The sequence below is a fragment of the Bos javanicus genome, chromosome 22 (assembly GCF_032452875.1).
Source record: "Bos javanicus breed banteng chromosome 22, ARS-OSU_banteng_1.0, whole genome shotgun sequence".
NCBI lineage: Eukaryota > Metazoa > Chordata > Mammalia > Artiodactyla > Bovidae > Bos > Bos javanicus.
Genome location: NC_083889.1, coordinates 57,536,012 through 57,562,999, shown reverse-complemented (window position 1 = coordinate 57,562,999; position 26,988 = coordinate 57,536,012). Strand labels below are relative to the sequence as shown.

Here is a 26,988-nt window from a genome sequence, read left to right as displayed (position 1 = left end):
CTGTATCCCCTGGTGGGCAGGCAGGTTCTTATCCACTGCGCCACCAGGGAAGTCCTGCCCCCATTCTTCTAATGACTGCAAGGGGCGCCAGTATCGAGCCGCCTATTGATTCTGGCCTGGAGAATTCCACGGACTGTATAGTCCACGGCGTTGCAGAGTCGGACACAGCTGAGCGACTTCCACTTTCACCATTGATGGGCATCGAGGTTGTCTCCAGTCTTATACTCTTCTGAAAACGCTGCCGTTAATAACTTTATGTACACATGTGCATACTTACATGAATGCTATGTGAAGGTTTAAAAAAAAAGTCAGTCTTGACTGACATAATCAGGCCTACCACTGGGTTGTATCTGGTCCTTATGTGACTGTATCTAGGGTTTAACAGGGATGGACTACATTGTGCATAAACTCTGTGACCTTGCTTAGCTTCCCAGGTGTCTCAGACAGTAAAGAATCCGCCTGCAGTGCAGGAGATCTGGGTTTCATCCCTGGGTTGGAAACATCCCCTGGAGGAGGAAATGGCAACCCACTCCTGTATTCTTGCCTGGAGAATCCCATGGACAGAGGAGCCTGGTGGGCTACTGTCCATGGAGTTGCAAAGAGTTGGACACAACTGAGCAGCAAACACTTTCACTTTGTTTTATAACTGCAGATCAGATCAGATCAGATCAGTTGCTCAGTCGTGTCTGACTCTTCACGACCCCATGAATCGCAGCACGCCAGGCCTCCCTGTCCATCACCAACTCCCGGAGTTCACTCAGACTCGTGTCCATCGAGTCAGTGATGCCATCCAGCCATCTCATCCTCTGTCGTCCCCTTCTCCTCCTGCCCCCAATCCCTTCCAGCATCAGAGTCTTTTCCAGTGAGTCAACTCTTCGCATGAGGTGGCCAAAGTACTGGAGTTTCAGCTTTAGCATCATTCCTTCCAAAGAGCACCCAAAGCTGATCTCCTTTAGAATGGACTGGTTGAATCTCCTTGCAGTCCAAGGGACTCTCAAGAGTCTTCTCGAACACCACAGTTCAAAAGCATATTGTATTAAATGATTTGCTTGATTAATGAAAGCAGTAAGGAGCGCGTCTGTTGGGCTCTGGGAGTACGGCAGTGCCAAGTGACTGCACAGGCACTCCCTCTGGGTGGTTGTGCCCCCAGCTGGCCCACTCGTTCCCTTCCGCCGTGTGTACGGGGCCTCGGCAATCACTTGCTGCATCAAAGCGTGCTCAGGTCGCCGTGTTCATAGTGGAAGCTTTTCTGTGTTTACTGGGTCATTTCCACAGGAGAGGTGGCTGGAGACCGGGTGCTGTCCAGAGGGTCTGCCCCGTTGGTCCCATCTAAGAGGAGTGCTCGTGAGGATTGCTAACAAAAGCGTGACCCTCGGCGCTGGTGGGAGGTGCCGGCAGCCTCTGACGCTGAGCTCCCGGCGGCCCGGGTTCAATGCCGCTCTGCCCTGGCTGGTATCAGATTATGGTCGGTGTGAATAATTCAGGATTGTGAGACACGGAAGGGGCTGCTGGACCCGGGTGGAAGGAGATGAACAGGCTTAGTTAAGGAGAAGACGTGTGTTTTTAGGATAAGATTCCAGAAAAGACAGGGGGGACTCAGACATTGAAGGACATGGTTATCACCCACCTCTGCCCTTTCCGCCTTATCCAGAGAGGATGCAGGGTGTGGTCCCCGGGGCATCACCTGCGGATCTGGGTGTAAGAGGAAGCTGATCGCCAGGGACCAGACAGTGTGACCTCATGGATAAGATTAAGGGGTCCCTGCCCCCCAAACAGCTCTCTCCAGCCTGCCTCCCAGTCACCTGAGTGTGCTTTGCTCAGAGCTTTAGAACCCCCTTCACCCTATCCCTGCAGTGTGCCAGGGCCCCAGGCCCCCCACCCCGAAGTGTGCCAGGGTCCCAGGCCCCCCACCCCAAAGTGTGCCAGGGTCTCAGACCCCCCCATCCTGAAGTGTGCCAGGGTCCCAGACCCCCCCACCCCCAAGTGTGCCAGGGTCCCAGGCCCCCCACCCCAAAGTGTGCCATGGTCTCAGACCCCCCCATCCTGAAGTGTGCCAGGGTCCCAGACCCCCCCACCCCCAAGTGTGTTAGGGTCCCAGACCCCCCCACTCCCAAGTGTGTTAGGGTCTCAGACTCCCCACCCCCAAGCGTGTTGGGGTCCCAGGCCCTGGCTCTCCGCAGTCCTTTTTTCCCAAAGAGGACTTGGGCAGCTGCTAACATCTGAGCACTGGGCTTGCATCTCTGTAGCTCAGCCTGACAGCTAAGTTGTGGGGGTGGGGGACTTTTTTCCTGAATAGGCATTGGCTTGAGCCGCTGTAGCTTTCCAGGATCCAGAGAAACATCTCTGAGTTGAAAACCAAAGGTGTCCTCAAAATGCTGGAGCGGCAATCACAGCAGCCCCTCCGCCCTGTGCCACTAGGGGCTCCCTCAGCCTCTCCCCTCCCGGTCCAGCCTCAGCATCACAGGCACCTAGAGACCCGCTGCTCCCTGGGGCTGGGAAGGGCTTCTCTGTGGGGGGCCAGGCACTTCTCAGAGTGGCCTTCTCCCCGCCACCGGAGCACGGGCATGGCCGTCACAGAGGCCTCCAGCCCTGAGGCTTGGCCCCGGAGCCCACTCAAGGCCCGGCACACCTGTCAGGACCCTCTCCTCCTGACAGCTCTGCTCCGCACCTCAACCGCGTTCTGTCCCCACACTCCTCCTGAGCATCAGACTTCTGAGCCCTGGCCCACGTGGTCGCTTTTGTCCCAGCTGCTCTGCTCATCTTCCCGCACGTTCTCGTTCCCAGGGGCACCGTTCAGCCTGTTTCCAGCGCCACCTTCCCCCTGAAGCCTTCGTTGTATCTTTTTTTGGCGGTTAGTGGCATCTCTCACGTCGTCTGAATTTTCCCAGCAGGTTCTCCCTTCTCCTCTTACGGCCCGGAGCTCTTTCTGCAGCCTTCCCCGTTTTGGAGCTGTGTGCCTGTTCCTGGCTGAAGGTCCCCTGCACCGCACACCCAGTGAGCAGGCCCCTCTCCTCGTCCTCGTGTTCGCAGGGGTCTTGCAGGCGCAGGGCTATGTGCGGGTGTGAGGGTGGGTGCTGGCTGGGTGGGCAAACAGGTGGGGGCAGGTGGCTGACAGGAGGCTGGCCGTCGGACCCTGGCCCCACTGTCCACGGTGCCCCCTTGTCCGAGGCGTTGCCCCCCTTAAGCCTCTGTGCTGTGCTTTCTCCCTGCTATTAACGTTTTTTTATTTTAATTCTGTTTTTTAGAGTTAGTTATATGTATCAAATGAAGTCTTACATTTCTTATTCTTGTTTGTAAAAACCCTGAGAATTGACTCCTTGAAAGCAATAATCTAAATCGAGTTGCCTGTTTTTCATGTTTGACATTTTGCTTGATTTATGTGTTTCCTTTTCAGACTCCGGCTCTCCATGAAAGGGAGGGTCCCCCTCCAGAACTTAGCAAGCCCCCTGGCACACAGCAGGGTCTCCGTACATGTGAACTGCCCAGAGATGAACTGAGTCGTCCTGTGCTCAACAGCCAAGGAGCCCTTGGGGTCTCTGCCGCTGGGAGACTGTCCCCCGCGGGCACTACTGAAAGGGAGCTTTTAGCTGGGAGGAGAGTTAGGCTGGTGTGCTGAGCCAGAATTCCCTGCTGTGATCTTTTCCTCTTGGCCTTGAAATGGGAGGACCCCTCTCCCCCTTCCCTCTGTAGGCGCTCTCCTGAGGGCTGAGTCAGGCCTGGCTGCAGACAGCTCTGTGCCCCAGGGCTCTGCACAGACCTGCACGCAGAGCACCATCTGGATGGCAGGCGGCCCGCCTGCCCTGACGCGGGGGTGTGGGGTCCACCCTACCACCCCCGACTGCCCCTCGCCCTCAGGACAGAGGGCCAGTCTGGTGGCTGGAAGGCACACTGGTCTCTCGGGGTCCACACCTGGGCACACCCCACGAGCTTCCCTGACTTCCTTCCATGCCCGCAGCAACCACATGAGTTGGAGCGAAGGGATTCCCACCTGACAGATGGAGAAACTGAGGCTCGGGAAGCGGAAGTGGCTTGCCCAGGGTTGCATGGCTAGGGGAGCTGGGCTTTGAACCAGAGTCTCCTGACCCTCTTAGCTGTAGCGGTTCTCAACTCCTCCTATGCCTTTGGGGAAAAAAACAACTATCAAAGTGCAGTTTTCTAGGACCTGTACCCAGAGATTCTGACCCACAGGCTGTGGCCCAGGAATCTGCATTTATAACAGACCAAGTTCCCCAGTGCACCTTAGAAATGCTTCTCTATGTATCTGACTTCTCCTTAACTAGGGGCATGAAGAAGTCGCCTCCCCTTGGTCCGGTCCACCCCCGAGGGCAGGCAGTCTTGGGACCTGGCTGGCACGCCTGTGTTTACATAAAGGGAGGGTCAGGGGAAGTGGGGACGGCCAGCCTGGACAGGGAGATGCAGGTCACACTGCCTGAGCACCTTGCTGTTGTCTCGGAGAGACTTAGTTTAAAACTCCGGCTACCATTCCGCAGCCGTGTGGTCTGAGGTTCCTGGTTTCACGTCTCTGCCCCTCAGAGCCAATAGCCCTGCCGCTTCGGCTTGCTGGGGAGACTAAAAGACAGTGTCTCCGAAGGGCTGGTGCAGAGCTGGGCCTGAATGCACATCTCCTAGACAGGCCACACTCCTGTCTCCGTGCCTTTGTTTGTGCCGGGGTTTTTTTGTTGTTGTTTTTTCTTTCTGAAAAGTCTTTCCCTCACCCCTGCTCTTCCCTGGCTGCTGTTGGTCTGGTCATTTGCGGTAACCCAGGACTGGCGCCTCATTACCTTCTAAGGTGTGTAGGGATGTCCCTACATCTGGGTTTGGAGTAGCTGGGAAACGACAGGTGTCAACCTCAGCCCAGGTTCCAAAGAAATTCTTCCTCAGCTCACTCAGACCTAGAGCTTTTTTAGTTTTGGGGTGGGTGGGGGACTTGGTTTTGTTTTCCTTTTCTGTCACTTGTCCACAGACCCCTCGTGATGCCTCTCACCCCACCCCAGGCCCTTTCCATGCTGAATGTTCTGAAGGCCGACAGCGAGTTCCCTGTCCACCCTGTGGACCGGGGTGGACTGCAGGAAAGGTGCCATCCAGCTGTGTTCTGAAGTCGTCCTCCACGTGCTGGCCCCATCGGCTCCTAACTTATTTCACTCTGGGAAGCGTGGATTAAAAACTAGTAAAGTCAGTCACTTAGGGGTTGGAAGGGACTTCTGAGATGGGGCCGCCCTGCCGCTCACTGGGCGCTTCGTCCTCAACCAGCCGGAGTTTGAGTACCACCAGGGACAGGGTCCTTGTCTCCCACCCAAGGCCGTGGCATCGTCGCACTTTTATCTGTCGGTTCCTCTTCGTGCTCGCGGAGGCTCGGGAAGTTTCTCAGGCCCAGGGAGTGTGGGAACAGGTGGTGCAGCTGGGATGAAGGTGGCGGGACTCCTGAGCCTAGGAGGTGAGAGGGTTTAGCACAACAGGTTCCCAGAGCCCGGAGTGGGGTTGCAGGGTCAATTCAGTTCGGTTCAGTCGCTCAGTTGTGTCTGACCCTTTGGGACCCCATGGACTGCAGCACACCAGGACCCCCTGGCCATCGCCAACTCCCAGAGTTCACTCAAACTCATGTCCATTGCGTCGGTGATGCCATCCAGCCATCCCATCCTCTGTCGTCCCCTTCTCCTCCTGCCTTCAATCTTTCCCAGCAACAGGGTCTTTTCCAATGAGTCAGTTCTTCACATCAGGTGGCCAAAGTATTGGAGTTTCAGCTTCAGCATCAGTCCTTCCAGTGAATGTTCAGGACTGATTTCCGTTAGGATGGGCTAGTTGGATCCTTTAGGGTGGACTGGTTACAAGGTGGATTCACCCGGATCAGCATGGTCATGGCGGGCCCTGGCACGGCAATCACCCTCCTGTCTTACAGTCGCTGCAGTTGGAACGCTGCCTGGATGCGCTTCGTGTTCAGATCCCATGGAGCTGAACGGAATCCCCCAGGTCCTCCCTGACCAGGGACAGGATGAATCCAGAGTCTGGAGAGGGGCTGAGACTGAAGCTGGAGGTGGGGTGGTCCGGCAGGGAGAGGAGAAGGATGAGGGCTGAGGAGTTGGGATGAGGCTGGCTTTGGGGCTGGAAAAGAGCCTGCGGTTTCCTTCAGTAAAGGGAAATAAAGTGAAAGGGTTAGTCTCTCAGGCCTGCCCAACTGTGACCCCGTGGACTGTAGCCTGCCAGGCTCCTCTGTCCATGGGATTCTCTAGCCAAGAGCACTGAAGTGGGTTGCCACGCCCTTCCCCAGAGGATCTTCCCGACCCAGGGATCGAACCTGGATCTCCTGCATTGGAGGCAGATAGATTCTTTACCATCTGAGCCACCAGGGAAGCCCATAGAGTCTTTTGGTGAAGACGAATCTTATGAAAACGCTTCGCTGATTGATAGTGCTTCCAGCTTGTTTCACAGAAGGCGTCTCACCTGAATCACCCACTGGGGACAAACTCATCATTGAACCCGGCTGTGTGGTTTGACCTTCACATGGAAGAATATGTTTCGACTGGCCTGGGAGCAGACCACCCCCCACGGACGGGCCCCCACCACCACGCAGACCTGAAAGCCGGGTTCGTGAGGGTGGGGCTGAGGGAGGAGCATGCCGGGCTATGCCATCCCCAAGGGTTCTGTTTCCAGCTGGTTGCCTCTTTTCCAGTACGTTCTTTCATCCTGGGCCAGGATGGCCTATGGGACGGCGGTTTCCCCAGCCTTCCTCTCCCATAGTCTCTGTCCTGGGCATATGGGGGGTGGGCGGTGCCAGCTGACACTGCAGCCCAGAACCTGTATTTCAAAGCAGTTACACACACACACACGCACACACACACACACACACACAGAGCAGGCTTAGCTGTGTGGTTCATCAGTACTTCCAGATACCGGGCCATAGGCCCCTAGAACTTCTCACATGGCACCTGGGGTTGCTGGGGCTGATCCCGGGCTGGGACCCACCACTGCCATCTGGGCAACAGGCGTTGTCAAGCGTAGGGAGAGCTCTCAGCTCGGGCCGGGCACGCGTTCTAGTCTCGTTTCTGCTCTCTTCTGTGGGACCCCCGGGGCAGGTCGCTGGGGCTCTCTGGTCTCGTTTTCTCCTCTCCTCCCTGGAGGTGATGATGCCCACCTCACAGGTTCGTGGGGAGTGTCCACTGAGGTGTTTGCAGACTGTAAAGTGCTGTGCAAACCGTAGCTGGGTGGTGAGGAAGTCCTGTGCAGCCCGTTTCTAAGGCATGGGGTATTAGGGTGAAGGGCATCCCAGGTGGCTCAGTGGTGAAGAATCCGCCTGCCAGTGCAGGAGACGACGAGAGACACAGGTTCCGTCCCTGGGTCAGGAAGCTCCCCTGCAGGAAGAAACAGCATCCCACTCCAGTGTTCTTGCCTGGGAAATCCCATGGACCAGGGGAGCCTGGCGGGCTACGGTCGGTGGGGGTTGCCAAGAGTCAGACACGACTGAGCGACTGAGCAACACACGTACACACGTTAGGCCGAAGCCTCGGTTTTATCTTCGGCCTCGGTTTTATCGTCCGTGATGTGCGATGTTCACACCCTCTCGTGGGCCCGTCTCCAGAGTCCTGGGAGGTCACACAGGTGGGGGCTTGGCTGAGGCCTGGTACGCGGGAAGCTCTCGGTGTAGCTGTAACATTAACTTGGTCCAGAAAGAATTTTCAGAGTTCATCATCAAAGATGAGATTTGGGGATGATCTGCTTGGGAATGCCGGCTTCTGCCTGAAACATGTTGATATGCTTTCCTGTCTCGTTAGATCTCCTGACAACTCAGGAGGTGGGCAGAACAGGGGTTTTAATTGCCCTTTTCAGAGATATAGAGCTGTTTGTGGCTCAGACGGTCAAGAATCTGCCTGCAGTGCAGGAGATCTGGGTTCCATCCCTGGGTCAGAAAGATCCTCTGGGGGAGGGCATGGCAACCCACTCCAGTGTTCTTGCCTGGAGAATCCCATGGACAGAGGAGCCTGGCGGGCTGCAGTATCCTGGGGTCGCAAAGAGTCGGAAAGGACAGAGCAACTGACACTTTGACTTTGGAGGTGAGGAGACTAACACACAGGGGAGGGGAGTGGCCTTGCCTCTGGGGAGCTGTAACCTGAAGACGTGGGTCTGTCCTGGACGGAGCGGTCAGTAAACACTTAAAACAGCAACAATAACATAGCTACTACACCCCAGCTCCTGCCCTGGGTGCTGTATAGAATGTATATTGTACACGCAGCTCACTGAACCTCGGTCAGTTGCTCAGTCGTGTCTGGCTCTTTGCGCCCCCGTGGACTGCAACCTTGCCATGCTCCTCTGTCTATGGGGTTCTGTAAGCAAGAACACTGCAGTGGGTTGTCATTTCCGCCTCCAGGGGATCTTCCCGACCCAGGGATCGAACCTGGCTCTCCTGCATTGGCAAGCAGATTCTTTTTTATTAATTACATTTATTTATTTTTAATTGCTGGATGATTGCTTTACAGAATTGGTTTGATTTCTGTCACACAACAGCATGAATTAGCCGCAGGTATACATATGTCCCCTCCCTCTTGAACCTCCCCCCCACCTCCCTCCGTCTCCCCCCCTTCTCGGTCGTTACAGGGCCGCATTTGAGTTCCCCGAGTCGTGCAGCAGATTCCCACTGACTGTCTGGTTTACATATGGTAGTGTATATGCTTCCACGCCACTTCCTCCGTACATCTCGCCCTCTGCTTCCTCTCCCACGCCCTTGTCCATAAGTCTCTTCTCTGTGTCTGCGACTCCACTGCTGGCAGGCCGATTCTTTACTGTCTGAGCCACCAAGGAAGCCCTCGTCAGCTCACTGAATCCTCACAGTGACTCGTTGAGACCGGCACTATTATTCTCCCCCATTTCACAGATGAGAAAACTGAGGCGGAGGTGGTTGCCCGGCTGCTAAGCAGCAGAGAACCAGGTTTTTGGAAACCCAGGCAGGCTGGCCTCAGACTCTGTGCTCCTGACCAGCACCCTCACCTCTAGGACTGAACACACGGCAGTCAGGGTGGAAGGGGCTGGTGCGGGGTGAGGAGACCCTGCGTGGCCCTGCAGACTTGCCCTGCCCTGCCTGCGCCAGGGGAGTGTCATCGGACCGTCCAGTTCTCACCAAGGGTGGCATTTCTCTGGGTCGCAGGGAAGGCCCGGGCTGTTGGAGGGGCCAGCCATTGTGTGCTGGGCTCAAAGGCTGCCGGGTGTGGCCCCCCCACCCCCCAACACCGCCAGGCCCTCCCCCCAGAGGAAGTGCTGGTGTTTACAGGAAATGCAGGACAAGGCTGGGAGGTGGGTGGAGGGGGCCTGGAAGATGTGTCTTGGCCTGGCTGGAGGGGCTGAGGGCGGGGCCCTTCTCCGCACCCCAAGGACGAGGCTTTTTGTTGTTGCTGAAGGGAAAGGTCCCACTTCCCGGGCAGCCCTGCCCCTCCCTGGCCTCTTTCCTCCAGGACGCCACACCCTGCCGGCCTCCCAAACCACCCACCCCCACCCCCACCAGCCCACCCCTCCTCCCCAGGGAGGCTCCTGATGAGCAAGGGAAAAGAGAGCCCTGAGCTGGGCGACAGCAGTCCTTCTGCTCTGGGCCTCAGTCTCCGCACCTGTTAAGTGGGTGGTGTGCTGCAGCCCCAGAAACCCACAGCAGTGCTCACGGCCCTGGTGCAGCCCATCTGTGAGACTGAGGGCAGACGGGCCGGCCAGCCCCGTGACCCAGGGAGGACAGGCTGGCCTCGCTTATGCTACACAGCGTGCCCGAGAAGTCTGTGCGTCTGGAGTTCCGTCAAAGTGCACCCAGGGAGCACGAGGTACTCTCCCAGCCTGAGTAGGAACGGGAAAGGGGACCGCGCTCTCTGAGTCCGTGCCAGGCGTCAGGTGCCTTAGTGGCTTTTACGTCCCCGATCTCACCCTTCGAGAGACGGGTTCTATTCGGGGCGGGAAGACCTGAATCTGAGTCTTGGGGCCACCCTTTGCTCACCGCGTCACCCTGAGCAAATCCCCCAGCATCTCGGAGCCTTAGTCTTCTCATCTGTGAAACGAGGGTAATGATAGTTGGCTGTTTCACCTCTTTCTGTCCCACGGACTTGAGTGAGCCCCCGCCTCGCCCGTCCCCACCCAGGCCGTCTCCTCCTGCTGGTCTTCCCACGTGGCCGGGGTGAACTCTCCCAGCTGCCTGGGTCCTTCCCTGGCTAGAACCTCCGCTGGCTGCCATCCCTCCTGGGAGGCTGACTCCAGGGGCGTTTGCAAGCCTGCCGCTGGCCAGCCCCTCCTCCCCGCCCTCCCCGCTGCGGCACACAGGTCCCACCACCTCTCCTCCGGTGCCTTCTGCAGATGTTCCTGGGAGCTCTCCCCTAACTTTTATTTTCCTCTCTGTCTCCTGTTCAACCTTGAGACTGGCTGGGGTCTCCCCTGGCCTGGAATCCTCCTGTGACCCTCCCCACTCACCCCCACGCTCGCCCCCACAGCTTAGGGCCCCTTTGCTGTGTTCACTCAGTTGTGTCCGACTCTTTGTGACCCCATGGACTATACAGTCCATGGGATCCTCTGGGCCATGATACTGGAGTGGGGAGCCTGGTGTTGGAGAAGACTCTTGAGAGTCCCTTGGACTACAAGGAGATCCAGCCAGTCCATCCTAAAGGAAATCAGTCCTGAATATTCACTGGAAGGACTGATGCTGAAGCTGAAACTCCTATACTTTGGCCACCTGGTTCGAAGAGCTGACTCACTGGAGAAGACCCTGATGCTGGAAAAGATTGAAGGCACTAGGAGAAGGGGACAACAGAGGATAAGATGGCTGGATTGCATCACTGACTTGATGGACATGAGTTTGAGTAAACTCCAGGAGTTGGTGATGGACAGGGAGGCCTGGCGTGCTGCGGTCCATGGGGTCGCAAAGAGTCGGACACGACTGAGCAACTGAACTGAACTGAACTGCTGTGTTCACAGCCCTCCGCGCCCCCGTGTCTGTGTTCTCGCTGGGCTGTGGGTGCCTCAGGGCAGAGAAAGGGCATCTCCTCCCCACTCTGTGTCCCCCGCACCGGGGGTGGGGTAGCCGGTCAGCACGCGTGACATGTTGGGTGAGACGGGGCAGACAGCAGGCGCTCGGCCTGTGGGGAATTGCATTGCCCGTGCTGGGGGGCAGCTGTGACCGGGGACACCCCCAGATCCATGTCGACTCACGGATGCACACTCTGGCTGGAGCCGCTTCCCCCAGGAGCCCGCTAAAACCAGCAGGTTGGTGGAGCACCTGCTGTGCGCAGAGTTCAGCACTGGGAGCTGATGAGGGAGGGGAAGGCTGTGCAGAGCTAAGGCCACAAGCAGTGAGGGGAGCGCATGGGTCCCGGAGGGGGAGCAGGGTCTCGGCAGGCAGGCGGGGCCGGGCAGCGCAGATTCTGAAGCGTACGTAATTTGGGGAGTCTCTTTAAGATGAAGAATGTACAACGAAGGGTAGAAAATAGTCTACAAAGCCGTGAGAGGGACTCATGCAGGTGTGGGGCCTGAAGCTGAAGTCTCATTAGGTTCATGGTAGACCTGCTCAGTGGTCAAGGAAGGCTTCTTGGAGGAGGAAATGAGCTCGCAGGTGGGAAGGCTTCTTGGAAGAAGGGATGAAGTTGCACCTGGGAAGCTTCTTGGAAGAGGGGCTGAGGTCATAGCTGGGAAGGCTTCCTGGAGGAAGAGATGAGGTTGAAGCTGGGAAGGCTTCCTAGAGGAGGTAAGGTTGGAACTGGGAAGCCTTCCTGGAGGAGGAGGTAAGGTTGCAGCTGGGAAGGCTTCCTGGAAGAGGGGGTGAGGTTACAGCTGGAAAGGCTTCCTGAGGAGGAGATGAGGTCGCAGCTGGGAAGGCTTCCTGGAGGAGGAAGTGAGGTTGCAGCTGGGAAGGCTTCCTGGAAGAAGGGGGGAGGTCAGAGCTGGGCCTGGAGAGGAGAGTTCATCTACCTGGATACTCGGCATTTCCCAGGCATCTGTCCTCAGCCAGTAGCTCTGCTCTCGAGAAGCAAGGGGCATTCAGAGGCCTTTGGCAAAGCACGGTATTTCTCTGGAAGTGCTCCTTCCCCACTGCGGGCAGAGGAGGCCACAGATGAGTCACGTGACAAGAGCTTGCGGGTGCTCGGGTGTCTGGGTCCAGGCCTGTTGCCCTTACCTGGGTCACCCTTCCTTCCGGGTCTCAACCTTAGGGCGGTGGTCTCTGTCTGGACCCCATGTCCCCCATCCAGGCGTCCGGCTCCAACCACACTGGACCCGCGTGTTCACATGTGTCGGGCGGCCCCGCCTCCCTCCCACCTGGTGTCGGGTGCCCTGCGGACCCGGAGTGTCCAGGCGCCTCTCGCACATTTTCACGTCTGTCTCGCCGGTACAGAGGGCAGTGGGCCCAGGTGTGGATCGCCTAAGTGTGCTTCCAGGTGGGAGAGGCTGAGGGAGGAGAAGCAGACCGGAGGGAGTCACGTAGCCCTGCAGCGCCTCAGCATTCCCGGCTGCCGGAGGCGGGTGGCAGCGGGGCTCCGAGCCCCGGCCCGACCCCCTGGGCTGCTCCTGCTGGTGGAAGCAGTGTCGGGGGCGGTTATGGGGACGCCTTTGAAGCCAGGGTCCCTGCGCTCAGGTGAGACCCCAGCTCTGCACGCACCCCGTCCCTGCTCAGCTCTTCATCTGTGAAATGGGCACATAACACCTGCAGGACACGGTGCTGGAGAAGGGCTTGTCAGGCGCCTGGCACATCGTTAGCACAGCACTCAGGATCACTAGGCTCGGTCTCTCTGCTGCTGCCGTTATTATTGTCCGGCTGTGTCCATGTGGGGCTTCCTTGGTGGCTCGGTGGTAAAGAATCCGCCTGTAGTACAGGAGATGTGGGTTCCATCCCTGTGTTGGGAAGATCCCCTGGAGGAGGAAATGGAAACCCACTCCAGTATTCTTGCCTGGAAAATTGCACGGACAGGGGTGCCTGGCGGGCTACAGTCCACGGGGTCGCAAAGAGTCGGACACGACTGAGCGAGCACGCACACATGTCCAGATCCAGCCCACAGTGGAGGGGTTGGCTCTCCCAACCCCCACCTTCAGCCATACTCAAAGCAGTATAAAAGTACGGCCGGGACTTCCCTGGTGAGCCAGTGGCTAAGACTCCACGCTCCCAGTGCAGGGGGCCTGGGTTCGATCCCTGGTCAGGGAACTGGATCCCACATGTACAGCTAAGACTGGGCACAGCCAAGTAAGTGAATAAAAATAAAAACACTTTTTTAAAGGATGGTCTAATTAGCAGAATAGCTCATCTGTGCATTAAGACTTGTCTGGCCACCTCTCCTTTGGGCTTGGCCTGCCGTCTCGAGGGTATACTATCCTTTGTTTGCCGAGTAGAACTCTGAGCTGTCACCAAGCTCCGTGGACAGTCATTCAACACGAGTGCCTACTGTGCCACTCACGGACAACACTGAAGCACACGGTGAGCCCCTGACTCCTGCCCTCAGGGAGCTGGTGGCTGGTAGGGAAGCTGGCTCAGGGGTGCAGATTTCTGCAGTCGTGTAACTGTGGACGAGAGCCCCCATCTCGCTGGAGAGGCGGAGAAGGCTTCCCGGAAGAGGTGGTGTGTGGCTGGACTGTGAGGGGCAAGGGGAGCAGGAGGCAGGCAGGAAGGAATTCTGGAACAGCCTCGAAAGAGGCGCAGAGATGGGGAGGGACCGGGGCGTGCAGGGGGCAGGGCGGTGGTGGTTTGGCTGCGCGTGACGGCTCAGAACAGCAGAGATGAGCCAGGAATCACTGGGACAGATCCCCTCAGCTTCCCAGGGGACCCCTTTGGACACAAACTCACAGAACATTGTGGTGGTGGGGCCTGCAGAAGACCTCTGACTCCCTTGTGTCGCAGATGAGGAAACAGGCCTAGGGAGAGGAGAGAGTCCACCCAGCAAGCTGGTGACAGAGGTGGGATTACCACCGGGTCTTAAGGGGTTGAGACGTTCTGGCCTCTAGCTCAGACTGATTGTAGCGAATCCACCTGCCTGGCGCTGTGCCGAGCAGTCCACCCGCCTCATGCACACGCATTGTCTCGTAAACCCTGGAGGGGGAAGTGCTGTTAGCATCTCCATTTTACGGGTGAGGAAACTGAGGCAGGTTAGGCAGCTGACCTCAGGGCATTGGGCTGACAAGGGGCAGAGCTGGGGCCTGACCTCGGGAAGTGGAATCCTAACCCTTGTGACCTTTAACGTTATCCTCTCCCGTGGCCCCAGAGATGGGGTCTGGGGTCAGTGGTCCGAGGGGGGCCACCTGCCCACAGTGTGGCCGCTGCTGAGAGCCAGACACGCAGAGCTCTTCACCCACGTCCTCCCCGGCACGCCACGTTGCAGGAAGCAAAGACCGTTACCTGAAGCCAGAACCCGAGAGAACGTCATGCTGGCAAGACCGGGGCTCTGGCTTACGGTTTTCCTTTTGTCGTTACCTCTTTATATCAGTCTGTCGTGTTATGTGGCCTCTGCAGAGCCTCCAGAGGTAGTCATGTGTTCTCCCTGTACCTCTGAACCTCATTTGATTTTCTGTAAAGGAAGTCTTGGGAGTCATACTTACATTTCTCTTTGAATAGGAATTACTGTAGTGTTTGTTTGGGTCAGGAAGAGGCTGACCTGTGATCAAGGAGAACAGAATTCCTTGACAATCCCCGTAAACCGCTTCAAAGCCACTGCTGCTGCTAAGTTGCTTCAGTCGTGTCCGACTCTGTGCAACCCCGTAGATGGCAGCCCCCAGGCTCCCCTGTCCCTGAGATTCTCCAGGCAAGAACACTGGAGTGGGTTGCCATTTCCTTCTCCAATGCATGAAAGTGAAAATGAAAGTGAAGTCACTCAGTCGTGTCTGACCCTTAGCGACCCCATGGACTGCAGCCCACCAGGCTCCTCCGTCCATGGGGTTTTCCAGGCAAGAGTACTGGAGTGGGGTGCCATTGCCTTCTCCATCAAAGCCACTAGGAAGGCTAAAATAACAAAGACAGACAGTAGCAAGTAGGGATGAGGATGTGAAGAAATCAGAACCCTCAGCGCTGGCAGTGGAGTGCAAGATGTTATGCTAAAAATAGTCTGGCAGTTCTTCAAAATGTTAAACGTAGAGATACCGTGTGACCCAGCCATTCCACACCTGGGTGTGCCAAGAGAAATGAAAACATACCTCTCCAAAAAACTCTGACGTGAATGCTCCTAGGAGCACTCTTCAGGCTAGCTGAGACGTGGAAAAAGTCCAAGTGTCTCTTGAGAGATGGACGGACAAGCAGAATGTGGCACAGCCGTGCCATGGAGTGTTAGTGGCCACTGAACAGAGTGCAATACTGATACATGGCCCTTGAACGCACTGTAGTAACAGAGAAGCCAGACACAAAAGAATAATGACTTGACTGTATGATTCCATTCGTATGAAATGTTTAGAATAGGCAGAGCCATGGGCTTCCCCAGTGACTCAGTGGTAAAGAATCTGCCTGCCATGCGGGAGACTCGGGTTCGATCCCTGGGTCAGGAGGACTCCCTCGAGATGGAAATGGCAGCCCACTCCAGTATTGTTGCCTGGAGAAGTCCATGGACAGAGGAGCCTGGCGGGCTACAGTCCAGGGGGCTGCAAAGAGTCGGACACAACTGAGCGACTAACACTGCTACTACTGGAGGCAGAAAGTGAGTGAGTGGTTGCCAGAGGTTGGGGAGGGAGAGGAATGTGGCTGATTGCTAAATGGTACATGGTTTCGTTTGGGGTTGATGAAAAGTTTCTAAATTAGATAGTGGTGATGGCTGCACAGCGCCGTGCCTATACTAAAAAGCATACTAAAAAGCGCTGGATTGTACCCTTTAAAAGGGTAAACCTTCTGGTATGTGAATTACATGTCAATAAACCTGTTACAACAAGAAAACAAATCCCTATAAAGCCCTGAGGCGTGTGCTTGAGGAAGAGGGGTGTGGCTGTCGGAGGACAGAGAGTGGGGATGCACTGCTGTTTCTACTTAGTGCAAAATGGAAACTGAACTTTTAGAAGAGCCTCTCCTTCAATCATGCTTCTGGGAAGCATTACGAGCACTCTCCCTTGGCTGACCCTGAGTGTGGGACGCGCTCCCTCCAGAGGGAGCGAAGCAGAGGCTCACGCCAGGAGAAGACTGCAGGCAGCAGCTGCTCTCAGAGCCTGCCCGCCCCCCCCCAACCAGGCCAACGAGCGCACACAGTCCAGTCTTAACACCCGTTTTCACAGCTGTGGGTGTCTGCTTCTCCATTTTACAGATGCACAGACTGAGGCCCACCAGCCGGCCATGCAGCAGGTTGGCGGTGAAGGCAGGCCTCTCGGGTCTCTGAGCCCATCTTCCTGGGTGGTTTCCACTGCCTGAGGTTCAGAGCCCCAGTGCAGGTGACACCTGTATCCAGGACAACTTCTGAGCCTTTGAAGAAGGGGGACTGGTGAGGGGTCAGGTTTGAGTGACCAGGAAATAATCAGGGCAGAAGGTGTGTCCTGGAGAAGGTCTGGAGGGATGTTTGAGAGAACTCTGAAGGTGCTGAGATCAGAGAGTTAGACTCGTGTCTGAGGATCTGGAAATCCCTGGCTTTGCACCCAGCCCTCTCCTCCATCCGCTTCTAAGCTCTTCCAGCCGCCCCACTAACGAGGATAGTCATATTTGCCGAGTCCGTCATCCTGTCTCCTCTGTCTCAAACTTTCCAGCTCCCAGAGATCTCAGTGCTGAAGCCCCTGCACACCACCCCCCCCCGCCCCCCCACGCCAAGCTGGAGAGCTCCAGGGAGGTTCCAGCCTATCTCAGAGGAGCCAGGGGCCGTGACATCTGCAATCTGGGCTCCTCCCACATGTCACTGCACCAGCGGGGGCAGAGCGAGGGCCCTAGGCGCCCGGGAGAGGCTCCCGCAGGGGACAGCCTTCCCGCTTTATGAGTTACGGGGCCCCTTTGGCTGTGCTCAGGGTTACGGCTCCCAGTGAGTGTCACTCCGGGTGGGATTTAACGGGCAGAGCCGGACCGCCCCGGGCCAGCTTACAAAGCGCTAGTTCCCCCACGTGGGTGCTCATGTCCTTTTACGACTCCAGGCTGCTGGAAAGGACTGTGCTCATTTGGAGGGTCGTTTAGGGTAACGAGCTCTGAGCAGCTTTAATTTATGTTCCCTTTAAAGCACAAGTCAGCCCAGGGGGAGGACACAGCCCTGTGGAGACTAGTCTTGGGGATTTAAAACTTGGCCCCTCTGCAGGCTGGCCAAAAGGGGCATATTAAGGTCGCATCCTGTTCCCACTGAAGCCCACAGTGAACCGAGATAGTCATCCCCACTGCGGCTTAGAGACAGAGAGGCCTTGCCTGAGGTCACACAGTGCCTCTCCTTGATCTGATGCCGAAGTTCTAAGCCATTTGGTCTCGAAATCAACAGTGCTGACCACGTGGCATTTTTGTCCGTTTTCCTAGCATGTGTCATTACCCTTGATTTGCAGATAAAAAAAAAAAAATGGACATGGAAAGTTGCAGTAACTTGCTTGAAGTGGTAGAGCTGGGATTCACAGCAGGCGGTCTGAGTTCTGGACCGGTCCTCCCAGCCAGCACTTTGCACTGTGCTGCAGTGGTCCTCCATCCCTTCACGGGCTTGCTTTTTGAAGTAGGAGCTGCCTCGCCTTTGGTGAGTCAGTGAGTGCGGGAATGGAAGATTGGGTGGTTGGGTTGGATGGATAGAAGGATCGCCAGGTGGGTGGGGGAGCGGATGGGTAGTTGGACAGATGAATGGGTAGGCGAGTGGGTGGATGGAGGGATGGGGGGACTGGTGGAGAGAGGGAGGGAGGGTGGGCTGAGTGGCTGTACGGACAATGGGTGAAAAGTGTGTGGATGGGTGAGTGAGTAGACGGGAGCTGTTTGGGTCAGACGGCTTTCTCATGTGTAATACATCGGTGCATCCAGAGAAGGTGTCTGGAGGCAACACCTCACCTAGTTATGGTTTTTTAAACAGAACTTTTATTTATTTATTATTTGATGTTTATTTGTTTGACTGCACTGGGTCTTAATCACAGCACTTGGGATCTTTAGTTAACAGCATGTGAGATCTAGCTCCCTGAGGGATCAAACCTTCACGCCTTGCATTAAGAGTGTGGGATCTTAGCCACTGGGCCGTCAGGGAAGCCCCCCTCGTTATGATTATAACGGGCATTTCGCCTGGAGAGGCCGTGGAACAGTGTGTGTTTGTTTACCACTGTGTTACCAGTACCTACAGTACAGAGTCTGAATGGAACCAGATAGCTGAAAACACAGACCTTCCCTAGGGCCTGCTGTGCAAAGGACCTGTCTCACAGGTTTATATTGATTAACTGGGGAAATGGATTTTCCAGTAGTCATGTATGGATATGACCGTTGGACTATAAAGAAAGCTGAGCACAGAACTGATGCTTTTGAACTGTGGTGTTGGAGAAGACTCTTGAGAGTCCCTTGGACTGCAAGGAGATCCAACCAGTCCATCCTAAAGGAGATCAGTCCTGGGTGTTCATTGGAAGGACTGATGTTGAAGCTGAAACTCCAATACTTTGGCCACCTGATGCAAAGAGTTGACTCATTGGAAAAGACCCTGATGCTGGGAGGGATTTGGGGCAGGAGGAGAAGGGGACGACAGAGGATGAGATGGTTGGATGGCATCACCGACTCGATGAACATGAGTTTGGGTTAACTCCGGGAGTTGCTGATGGACAGGGAGGCTTGGCGTGCTGCGGTTCATGAGGTCACAAAGAGTCGGACACGACTGAGCAACTGAACTGAACTGAACTGGGGAAATGGATGAACCCTCTGTGAGGGTTCCCAGTCTGTCCCCCAAGGGAGGAAGAGATTACTCACCAAGGACATGAGCTCTCCAGGGCGTGTCGGAGCGTTTGGGCAGAAGTTATTAAGGAAGCATGTCTTGGAGGTGTTTTTCTTCCCCTGGATTTGAAGACCAGCCTGGTGGCAAATATCAAAGTGTGTAGACGCAGTTCTGTTGACACTAGTGGCCCTAGACTATTTTATTTGCTTATTTAACTAGTGAGTCCAGTCTAAGATAAGGTCTGTCACTAAGGCTTCCATTGACTCTGTCAAGGCGTGGGATTACAGTCACTTTTTTATGTTGTGAAAGCGTATTTTTCATGGCAGTTTGCCTCCATCTGTTGTGCTCACAGTCCCTCAATAGGACTGAAATTAATGAGCCAGAATATCATGAGAGCACCCCAGCCCTTGTCTCCTGACTCCCCTCTTAGATCTTTCTAGAAAACAAAAGCGAGAGGAAGAAGTAGATTAAAGAGAGCCCAGGACACGTTTCTAGCCAGAAGCTGAGGTTGGCTTGAGGACAGATGGTGGATCCATGCTCACTGGGTTTGTCTCTGAAGGTCTGTGCACCTTCAGGGGAGGGCAAGGGCATCGTCGTCAAACACGTCATAGATGAATAATCGTGTGGTTTATTTTAAACTGTTAGAAGAATACATACTGTGACTTCATGGGTGTTATCAGGATGAGGTCAGAATAGAAGCAGATGTTAAAGACAAGCTGACTTTAGACGGCAGTTGGTCCAAAGTGGGGCAGCCGTGATCAGCCAAGCCAAGCTGGGAAGGAGGCTTGGCCTGGCTCTCCATTATTGAGTTATTATGTGCCAGGCACTGTTGTGAGCGTCTTGCAGTATAATTCGTTGACCCCTCCCAGAAGCTCAATGAGTTGGGCACTGCTGAGGCTTAGAAAGGTAGTGTAATACATGGCCAGGATTTGAACCCAGGCAGCCCCAGCTGGGAGTTGTGCTAGGTCGCTCAGTCGTGTCTGACTCTTTGTGACCCCATGGACTGCAGCCCGCTAGGCTCCTCTGTCCATGGGGATTCTCCCGCTGCTGCTCCAAAAGGAAATAAAAAGAGCACAGAGAACAAGAGCAAAGCCCATGTGCCCTTGCAGCCTGAATCAGCTGCACGCAGTGGTGCGTTGAGGGAACCCAACTGGGCCCTCTCTTCATGTCTGTTAAATGGGATCAAGTGTAGGCAGAGGCCTTGTGTATCGGCCCCCATTTGCCACGTGACCTTGAGCCAGCCCCTCCCCATCTCTGGAGTTTTGGGCATCCATGAGCTGTCTCCCCAGTGTCTGCTGCAAGGAGTCCAGCCCTTGCCTGGCTTGAGGCAGAGCCCCCCAAGTTCCCGGATACCTGGTAGTGTCTGATGCTGGGGAGACTTCATGGCAGCACCTGGGCGCAAGGATGCCCAGCTTCCCGTGCCCCTGGGTAGCAGAGCTTCGCCCAGCAGGCTGAGCTGCTAGGCCAAATGCCAGCAGCAGGACTCCCCCAAACAGTTTCAGCAGGAGGGTGGTAGGATCAGGCGGGGTCTGAGATCATCCCTCTGGCTGCCGGGTGAAGAGATGGGAGGGCAGCCCCAGGGAAGGGGCGCCAAGTGGAAGCGAGTGTTACAGACCTCCAGGCAAGCGATGGCCTGGGCTCCGAGGCTGTGATGACAGAGAGGCCAGTGGAGTCGGGGAGGGTGTGAGGGTGAACTCGGAAGACGGTCAGTGTTCAGGCCCGAGGTACCCAGGTTTCCGACTCGCTGCCCGGGAGGATGGAGGCAGTACTGGCCTCATGAAATGAGTTGGGAAGTGTTCCCTCTTCAACTTTGGGGGGACATTTTTAGGATGGCTGGCATTCCTTCTTCCTTGACTGGTAGAATTCGTCGTTGCAGTTGTGTGATTGCCCGTGTGTGGCCTTTGTTTCTCCCTGTGAGTTTGTGGTCTGTCCACTGCTCTTTCGTTTCGCTCTTCAGGACTCCCTCGAACACCTCCTGCAGCGCAGACTTTGTTGTCACAAGCTGCTGCAGGTTTATTTAGGGATGTCTTAGCGTCCAGCTCAGTTCTGAAGGACAGTTGTGTGGAACTCAGGGTTGGTTCTTAGCTGACAGGTTTTTTTCTTTAAGCATTTTGAATATATTGGCCCTCTACCTTGTATCCTCCAAATTCTGATAAGAAATCTTCTAATGATCTTAATGAGATTCCATGCATGTTACAGAAAACCCCAAACGAACTTTTGGGCCATCCCATTGTTTTGAAAAAGAGAAAGGCAGAGCTGGAACCAGAAGAGCGGGCAGTGGGATAGCTGAGCGGGTCCTGGCTCCAGCCTGGGTCAGGGCTGTGCCTCCGCACACCGGTTCATAACTGCAAGCCCACACTACACACACACACACACACACACTCACACACACCCACCATGACTGCAGCCCCAAATACACACACACAGATATACACACACAGCTCCAGCCTGGGTCAGGGCTGTGCCTCCGCACACAGATTCATAACTGTAGGCCCACACTACACACACATACACACACACCCCCACCATGACTGCAGCCCCAAATACACACACACACACACACACAGCTCCAGCTTGGGTCAGGGCTGTGCGTCTGCACACTTGTGCATGGCTGCAAGCCCACACTACACACACACACACACACACAGGTCCACACTACACACACACACACACACACAGGGCACCAGGAGTCCAGGCAGGAACAGGCCGCTTCTCCCTGATCATCTGGCTCTTGGCCCCCATGTGGACCAGAGGACTCCGGTCTTTCTTGGGGCAGACCTGGAGAGAGATATCCGTGGTCTTTCTGGTGCCAGGAATAGCCTCTCCTTGCACCACAGCCTAACACTCATGTCCTCCCCTGATGTACCCTCCAGGCCATGCTTCCCCCTGCATGGACCAGGCCTGAGGCAGGGGTCCTGAGCCTGCCTGTTGAAGGCCTGGAGTAGGGTTGGCCAGCCACTCCAGAGAGTGGAGACTCCTTCCTCATGGCCGCTTCTCCATCCATCCATCCTTCCATTATTCCCAGAGGGCAGGAATCAGTATTGATAAAAATTTAATGAGACGCTTGAATTCTTAGTATGAAGAGAGATTTTATGGGAAGTCATCTGGGACCACGTTGCCAAAGGCAGGAGGGAGCTGTTGAAGGTTCTTGAGCAAGAGAGTGAGATGTGGCCTGGTTTGTCTTTTCAGTCAGTCACTCTGCTGTGTAGAGAGAGAGGCTGGGAGCAAGGAGGCTGCTGTGATGGGGCCAGTCCACCAGGCTCCTCCGTCCCTGGCATTCTCCAGGCCAGAATACTGGCATGGGTTGCCATTCTCTTCTCCAGGGGATCTTCCCGACCCAGGGATTGAACCCGGGTCTCCTTGCAGCTAATGGGGAGAGGGGTCTGTCTTGAACAGCATGTGTAAAGGTCCTGAGGCAGTGAAGAGCTTGGACTGTCCAGTGAACCAGAACAGATGGGCGGGGGTGGGGCAGGAAGAAGGTCCTGCCTGGTCTTGCCCGTCTCTGGGTCCCCGGGAGACCCAGAGCACTCGGTAATGGCTTGTGGTGTTAGCAGGGCCCTGGCCGGTTCGCCATCCCTTGGCTGGACTGGCAGCTCTGACCCTGTCTCTCTGCTGTGTCCCCAGCGCCTACACCGAGCCCTACAAGGTCTGTCCCATCTCGGCAGTGGCCCCCAAGGAGGACCTCACATCGGAGGAAGAGCGCGGGAGCTCGGAGGAGGAAGAGGACCGCGCTGCAGGAGACCCCACCCTCCCCCACAAGGTAGGCGGGCGGCCGGTGAGATGGGGAGTCAGAGACGCGAAGGTGGAGGGTAGGCCCAATCCCTTCCGTCTCCGGCGGAAGGAGCTGTTTTCAGACAGCTGAGCCCTGGCTGGACACAGAGGCCAAGTCTCGTTCGGTGCTGCTGCCTGAAGACTTGCGGCAGACGGGGGCCACGGGATGCTGCGGGGATGACTGCTCACGTCCGCCTGGGTCCCTGGAGCCTGGGGCTTCCAGAGCCTCAGTTGGGGGGGACATGGGATAGAGCTGCCTGACTTGAATCAAGGCAGGGCTTCCCTGGTGGCTCAGATGGTGAAGAATCTGCCGGCCATGCAGGAGACTGGGGTTCCGTCCCTGGGTCAGGAAGATCCCCTGGAGAAGGGCAAGGCAACCCACTCTAGTATTCTTGCCTGGAGAATCCCCATGGACAGAGGAGCCTGGCAGGCTACAGTCTACGGGGTCACAAAGAGTCAGACATGACCGAGTGACTGAGCACACAAGGGCTAGCTCCCAGTGACCTCGGGGCCCTGGGCCTCAGTTTCCTCATCTGTGAAGTGGGAATTGTGAGGGTGCGATGAGTTAGGTGTGTGACTGTTTCACGAAGGTGTCCTTACTGCCTACCGTGATGCTGCAGTGAGGGGTGGGGGGATGGGCGGGGCTGGGAGAAAGTGAACCGGAAAGTGAAGTCGCTCGGTCATGTCCGACTCTCTGCGACCCCATGGACTGCAGCCCGCCAGGCTCCTCTGTCCATGGGATTCTCCAGCCAAGAATACAGGAGTGGGTTGTCCTGCCCTTCTCCAGGGGATCTTCCCAATCCAGGGATCGAACCTGGGTGTCCTGTATTTCAGGCAGATTCTTTACCATCTGAGCCACCACGGAAGCTCTGGAGGTGGACGGTGAGGCGAGGCCCAGGTCACAGTCAAGGCCTGGACCTTGTTATTGGGCATCAGGCCTTGTTCATGGTGGTGGTTACATCTGCTCGCCATCCGGTGCTGGGGTGAGCCCACGCCTCTCGCCATTCCCGACCCAATCTCCTTCCTTTCACGCACTTCCAGGACACACGGGCTGTTTTCCCGTGTTCAGGTTTGCAGAAACTGTCGGAGCCGCAGAACTTGACTGTGGCCGCACTGCTGTTAGTGGTGTCCTCCAGGCGACCTCACGAGGGGCTGGGCCCCGCAGTTTAGACCAGGCTGACACCCACCACCAGGCCATCTGGGACCAGCCTGGGGTCTCCCCTCACCTCCTGGGTGCCCTCCCATCTGCCGGGGAGAAGGGGCCCGAACGCCAGAGGAGCAGGCTCCTCCCTTGGCACCTGTTCCTCTCCATCCCCCACCCCGGGCATGCGTCTTCCCCTCCCAGCCCAGGTGAGGTGGTCCACTCTGACCACAGGCTCTTCCTCTGGGAGCGCCGGCCCGGGTGCCTGGCGCTTACCAAGCAGTTGACACGTGGGCATGAGTTTCATTTTATCTGGTGCATTTGGTTTCTTTTGAAAGTTCACTCGCCTGTCTGCCTGGTGCTGTGAGGATGCTCAAGGCTTAGGGCCGGGGTCAGGGGGCTTCCCCACCCGCTCGGCCACGGTCCCTTCCCCCTCCCTCCTCTCCCTGCTCCTCACGCTCTGGGCAGCGAGCTGTGCGCGGGGCACCCAGCGCTCCCAAGTCTGCTCTCTCTTTCGTTCCTTACGACAGCGCTGAAGCCAGTGGCACTTTCCCTGTTCCGCAGCCCAGGACACAGAGGCTCAGAAAGGTTAAGTCACTTGCCCAAGGCCACACTGCACGCAATTGAAGGGGCTGGAAACAGCGCTGACTCCAAACCCGGGCTTGTCTGTCTGTTTCTCTGCTGCGATCCTGGTGGCCTCCTCTTGCCTCTCCGCTTCCTCCCCTCCCTCCAGGAGGAGCTCTTGGCTTGGGAGGAGTGGGCGTGCGGGGAAGGGAGGTGAGCTCTGATTCTGGCCCTTCTGGGCGTCGCTGGGGTCAGGGATCCTGAGAGCAGAGCGCCCTCGCTGTCCTCGGGGGTCGGCCCTCACTCTGACGCTGGGGCTGGGGCTGGGTCCCCGCAGAGCTGAGGGACTGAGAAAACAGGGGGGCCCCCCACGTGCAGCTCTGTGTACCCCGTGATGGTTCCCCACTTTCCCGTGGGACCACCTGCGTCTCTCCACTCCTGCTGTGTTGCCGGCCACTTCCTACCATGAGAAGGACCATCCCGTTGTTTCTGAGCGCCAAGAGGGAGACATAGCAGGCCAGACCCCCCAGGCTGGTCAGTCCACTCTCGGGAGCCCAGCCTCCTCACCTGCCAGACGTGGACTGCGTGCTCCCCCCAAGCCTGCTCCCCCCAGCCTGCTCCCCCCAAGCCTGCTCCCCCAGCCTGCCCCCCCAGCCTGCTCCCCCCAGCCTGCTCCCCCCAAGCCTGCTCCCCCCAGCCTGCCCCCCCCAGCCTGCTCCCCCCAGCCTGCTCCCCCCAGCCTGCTCCCCCCAAGCCTGCTCCCCCCAGCCTGCTCCCCCCACTTCTTCCCTGTGAGGCCTTCCTGACGCTGCAGCGGTGCAGGCCCCTGTGGGCATCAGGTCTTCATCACCCGAGACGTGCTCCACTGGGGGGTCCTCGTCACGTCTGAGATCCCCACAGGTGAGGGCTCAGTACCCCGGGGCGCTCATTCCTGGCCCCCGGGCCCTCACCGGGGCACCTGGTATGCAGTTGGCTGTGTATCCTTCCACACCTTCTCCGCTGTGTTCCACTGGCATACATCATTCATTAAGTGTCGGAAATGGACAAAATGGATGGCATTATTTGTGGAGCTGTGATTTTTTTTCCCCGTAAACTGTGTCAAGCTCTGAGAAACAGGGCCGATCACTCAGTGGGGTTCGCTCACTGGGGTCTTAGACATTGTCCTGCGTCAGTGCAGGGAGCTCTCGCTTCATTTTCTTCGTGCCCGGCGCTTCCAGTGTCTGGCTGTGCTGTCGTTTTTCGGCCCTCCCCTCGCTGAGGGGCATGTAGAGTGTCTCTGGTGTTTGGGGAATAACTCATCTGTTCGTCTGCACGCAGGCCCCCGGCCTTCGTGCAGCGTGCAGGGTGCCTTAGTTGAGGCGGGCACACTTTAGTTGCAGCACGTGGGAGCTCCTTCCCTGACTTGGGATTGAACCCCCAGGCTCCCTGCATTGGGAGCTCGGAGTCTTAGCCTCCTCTGCTCTGTGGACAACACCGCAGGGCACCCGTTCGTACCCCTCCTCACACACACATTTTGTCCTGCGGGTGGATCCCGGGAGAGGGCAGAGCTGAGAGCAGGCCGGTTTCAATCAGTGTCTGTGCCTCCTGATCAAGCCCCCACCACAGGCTGTTGCAGGGCGCTCCCTGGCAGTCCTTGGGGGTGAGGGCCCCTCGACCGCTGGGAAGTTTCTAGACGGAGCAGTCTTTCCTGGGGTGGGGAGGTGGAACATTCACTTCTTATTCTTCCGTCTTCCACCCTCTCTGAAAATTCTGCTTTTCCGAAAAGCAGACCTCACCTCTCTGTGCCTCTGTCGCGTCCTGGGGGCAAGGGGACCCAGATTTCCACTCCAGCGGTCTCAAAGGGGCAGCCCTGGCCTGGGATGGCCTCCCCTGGACCTTGGGCGTGTGTGGGGATATGGTGGTGAGCCCCACCCTTCCTCCAGGGTGATACGGTTTACGGTTTACGTAACAATAAATAAAAAGTGCTGAGCCCCACCCACCCTTCCCAGATGTTTCGGGCCTACCCAGGCAGGAGGGGAGAGATTTTTGCAGCAGGACAGGAAGCTGAGCCCAGCTGGTCCACCCACCTGTCTGACCTCTCTCGCTCCCACTCGTGGACAGACAAAGGGTGTGGGTTGAAGGAAAGAGGGGGCAAAAAAGGAGAATTGAGCCGGACCTAAAAATGGATCTAGCAATGAAAGGAGACATAAGCTGGCTGGGCAGTTCCCCTCCCGACAGTGTGCCCGGTTTTCAAGCTAACGGGGACTTTTCGGGCAACATACCAGCTCCCCCTAGATCAGCCCGGGAGTTGGTGGCCCCTCGGGTTACCTCCTCCCTGGCCGGACTCCTGTTGTCACCAAGGATGTTGTTTTCTTGGACGGGTCCACCCCTGACCCCAGCCCTATCCTCTGGAGCAGACCCGTCCTGCCTGCCTACCCTCTCTGGTCCCCGCCCAGGCAGGATGCCCCCTCCCGGCCGCACCCAGGGTCCTGGGGGCCCAGCCCGGCTTCCGTGCTGGCCTCCTGCCCCCAGCTTCACACCTGCAACCTCACCCTGACCATCCGTCAGGGTTAAAGGATCCGCTCGAACCCTGGTCACCTCCACGGGGCCAGCCCCCAACTTGTGTTAAATGTCACCATGCACCTTCTCCACGCCGCAGACTCTGAACCCCGCGTTCCGGTGCGCGTTGGCTCCACTGCAGACGCGCTCCTGCAGGCCCGGGAGGCCGGGCCTCACCTGCCGCAGCTTCCTCCCCGGCAGCCAGCCCACCTTCCCAGAAAA

General features: G+C 56.9%; 1 protein-coding gene across 7 annotated transcripts in view; it reads left to right on the top strand.

Annotated features, from left to right (window-relative positions):
• FGD5 (FYVE, RhoGEF and PH domain containing 5) overlaps positions 1–26,988 on the top strand; it is a 121,200-nt gene that overhangs the window by 35,194 nt on the left and 59,018 nt on the right. For all 7 annotated transcript variants that reach the window (XM_061397213.1, XM_061397216.1, XM_061397214.1 and 4 more), the window contains exon 3: positions 22,377–22,512. In XM_061397213.1, coding sequence (XP_061253197.1) covers positions 22,377–22,512 — 136 coding nt within the window. The remainder of the gene's footprint in view (positions 1–22,376; positions 22,513–26,988) is intronic.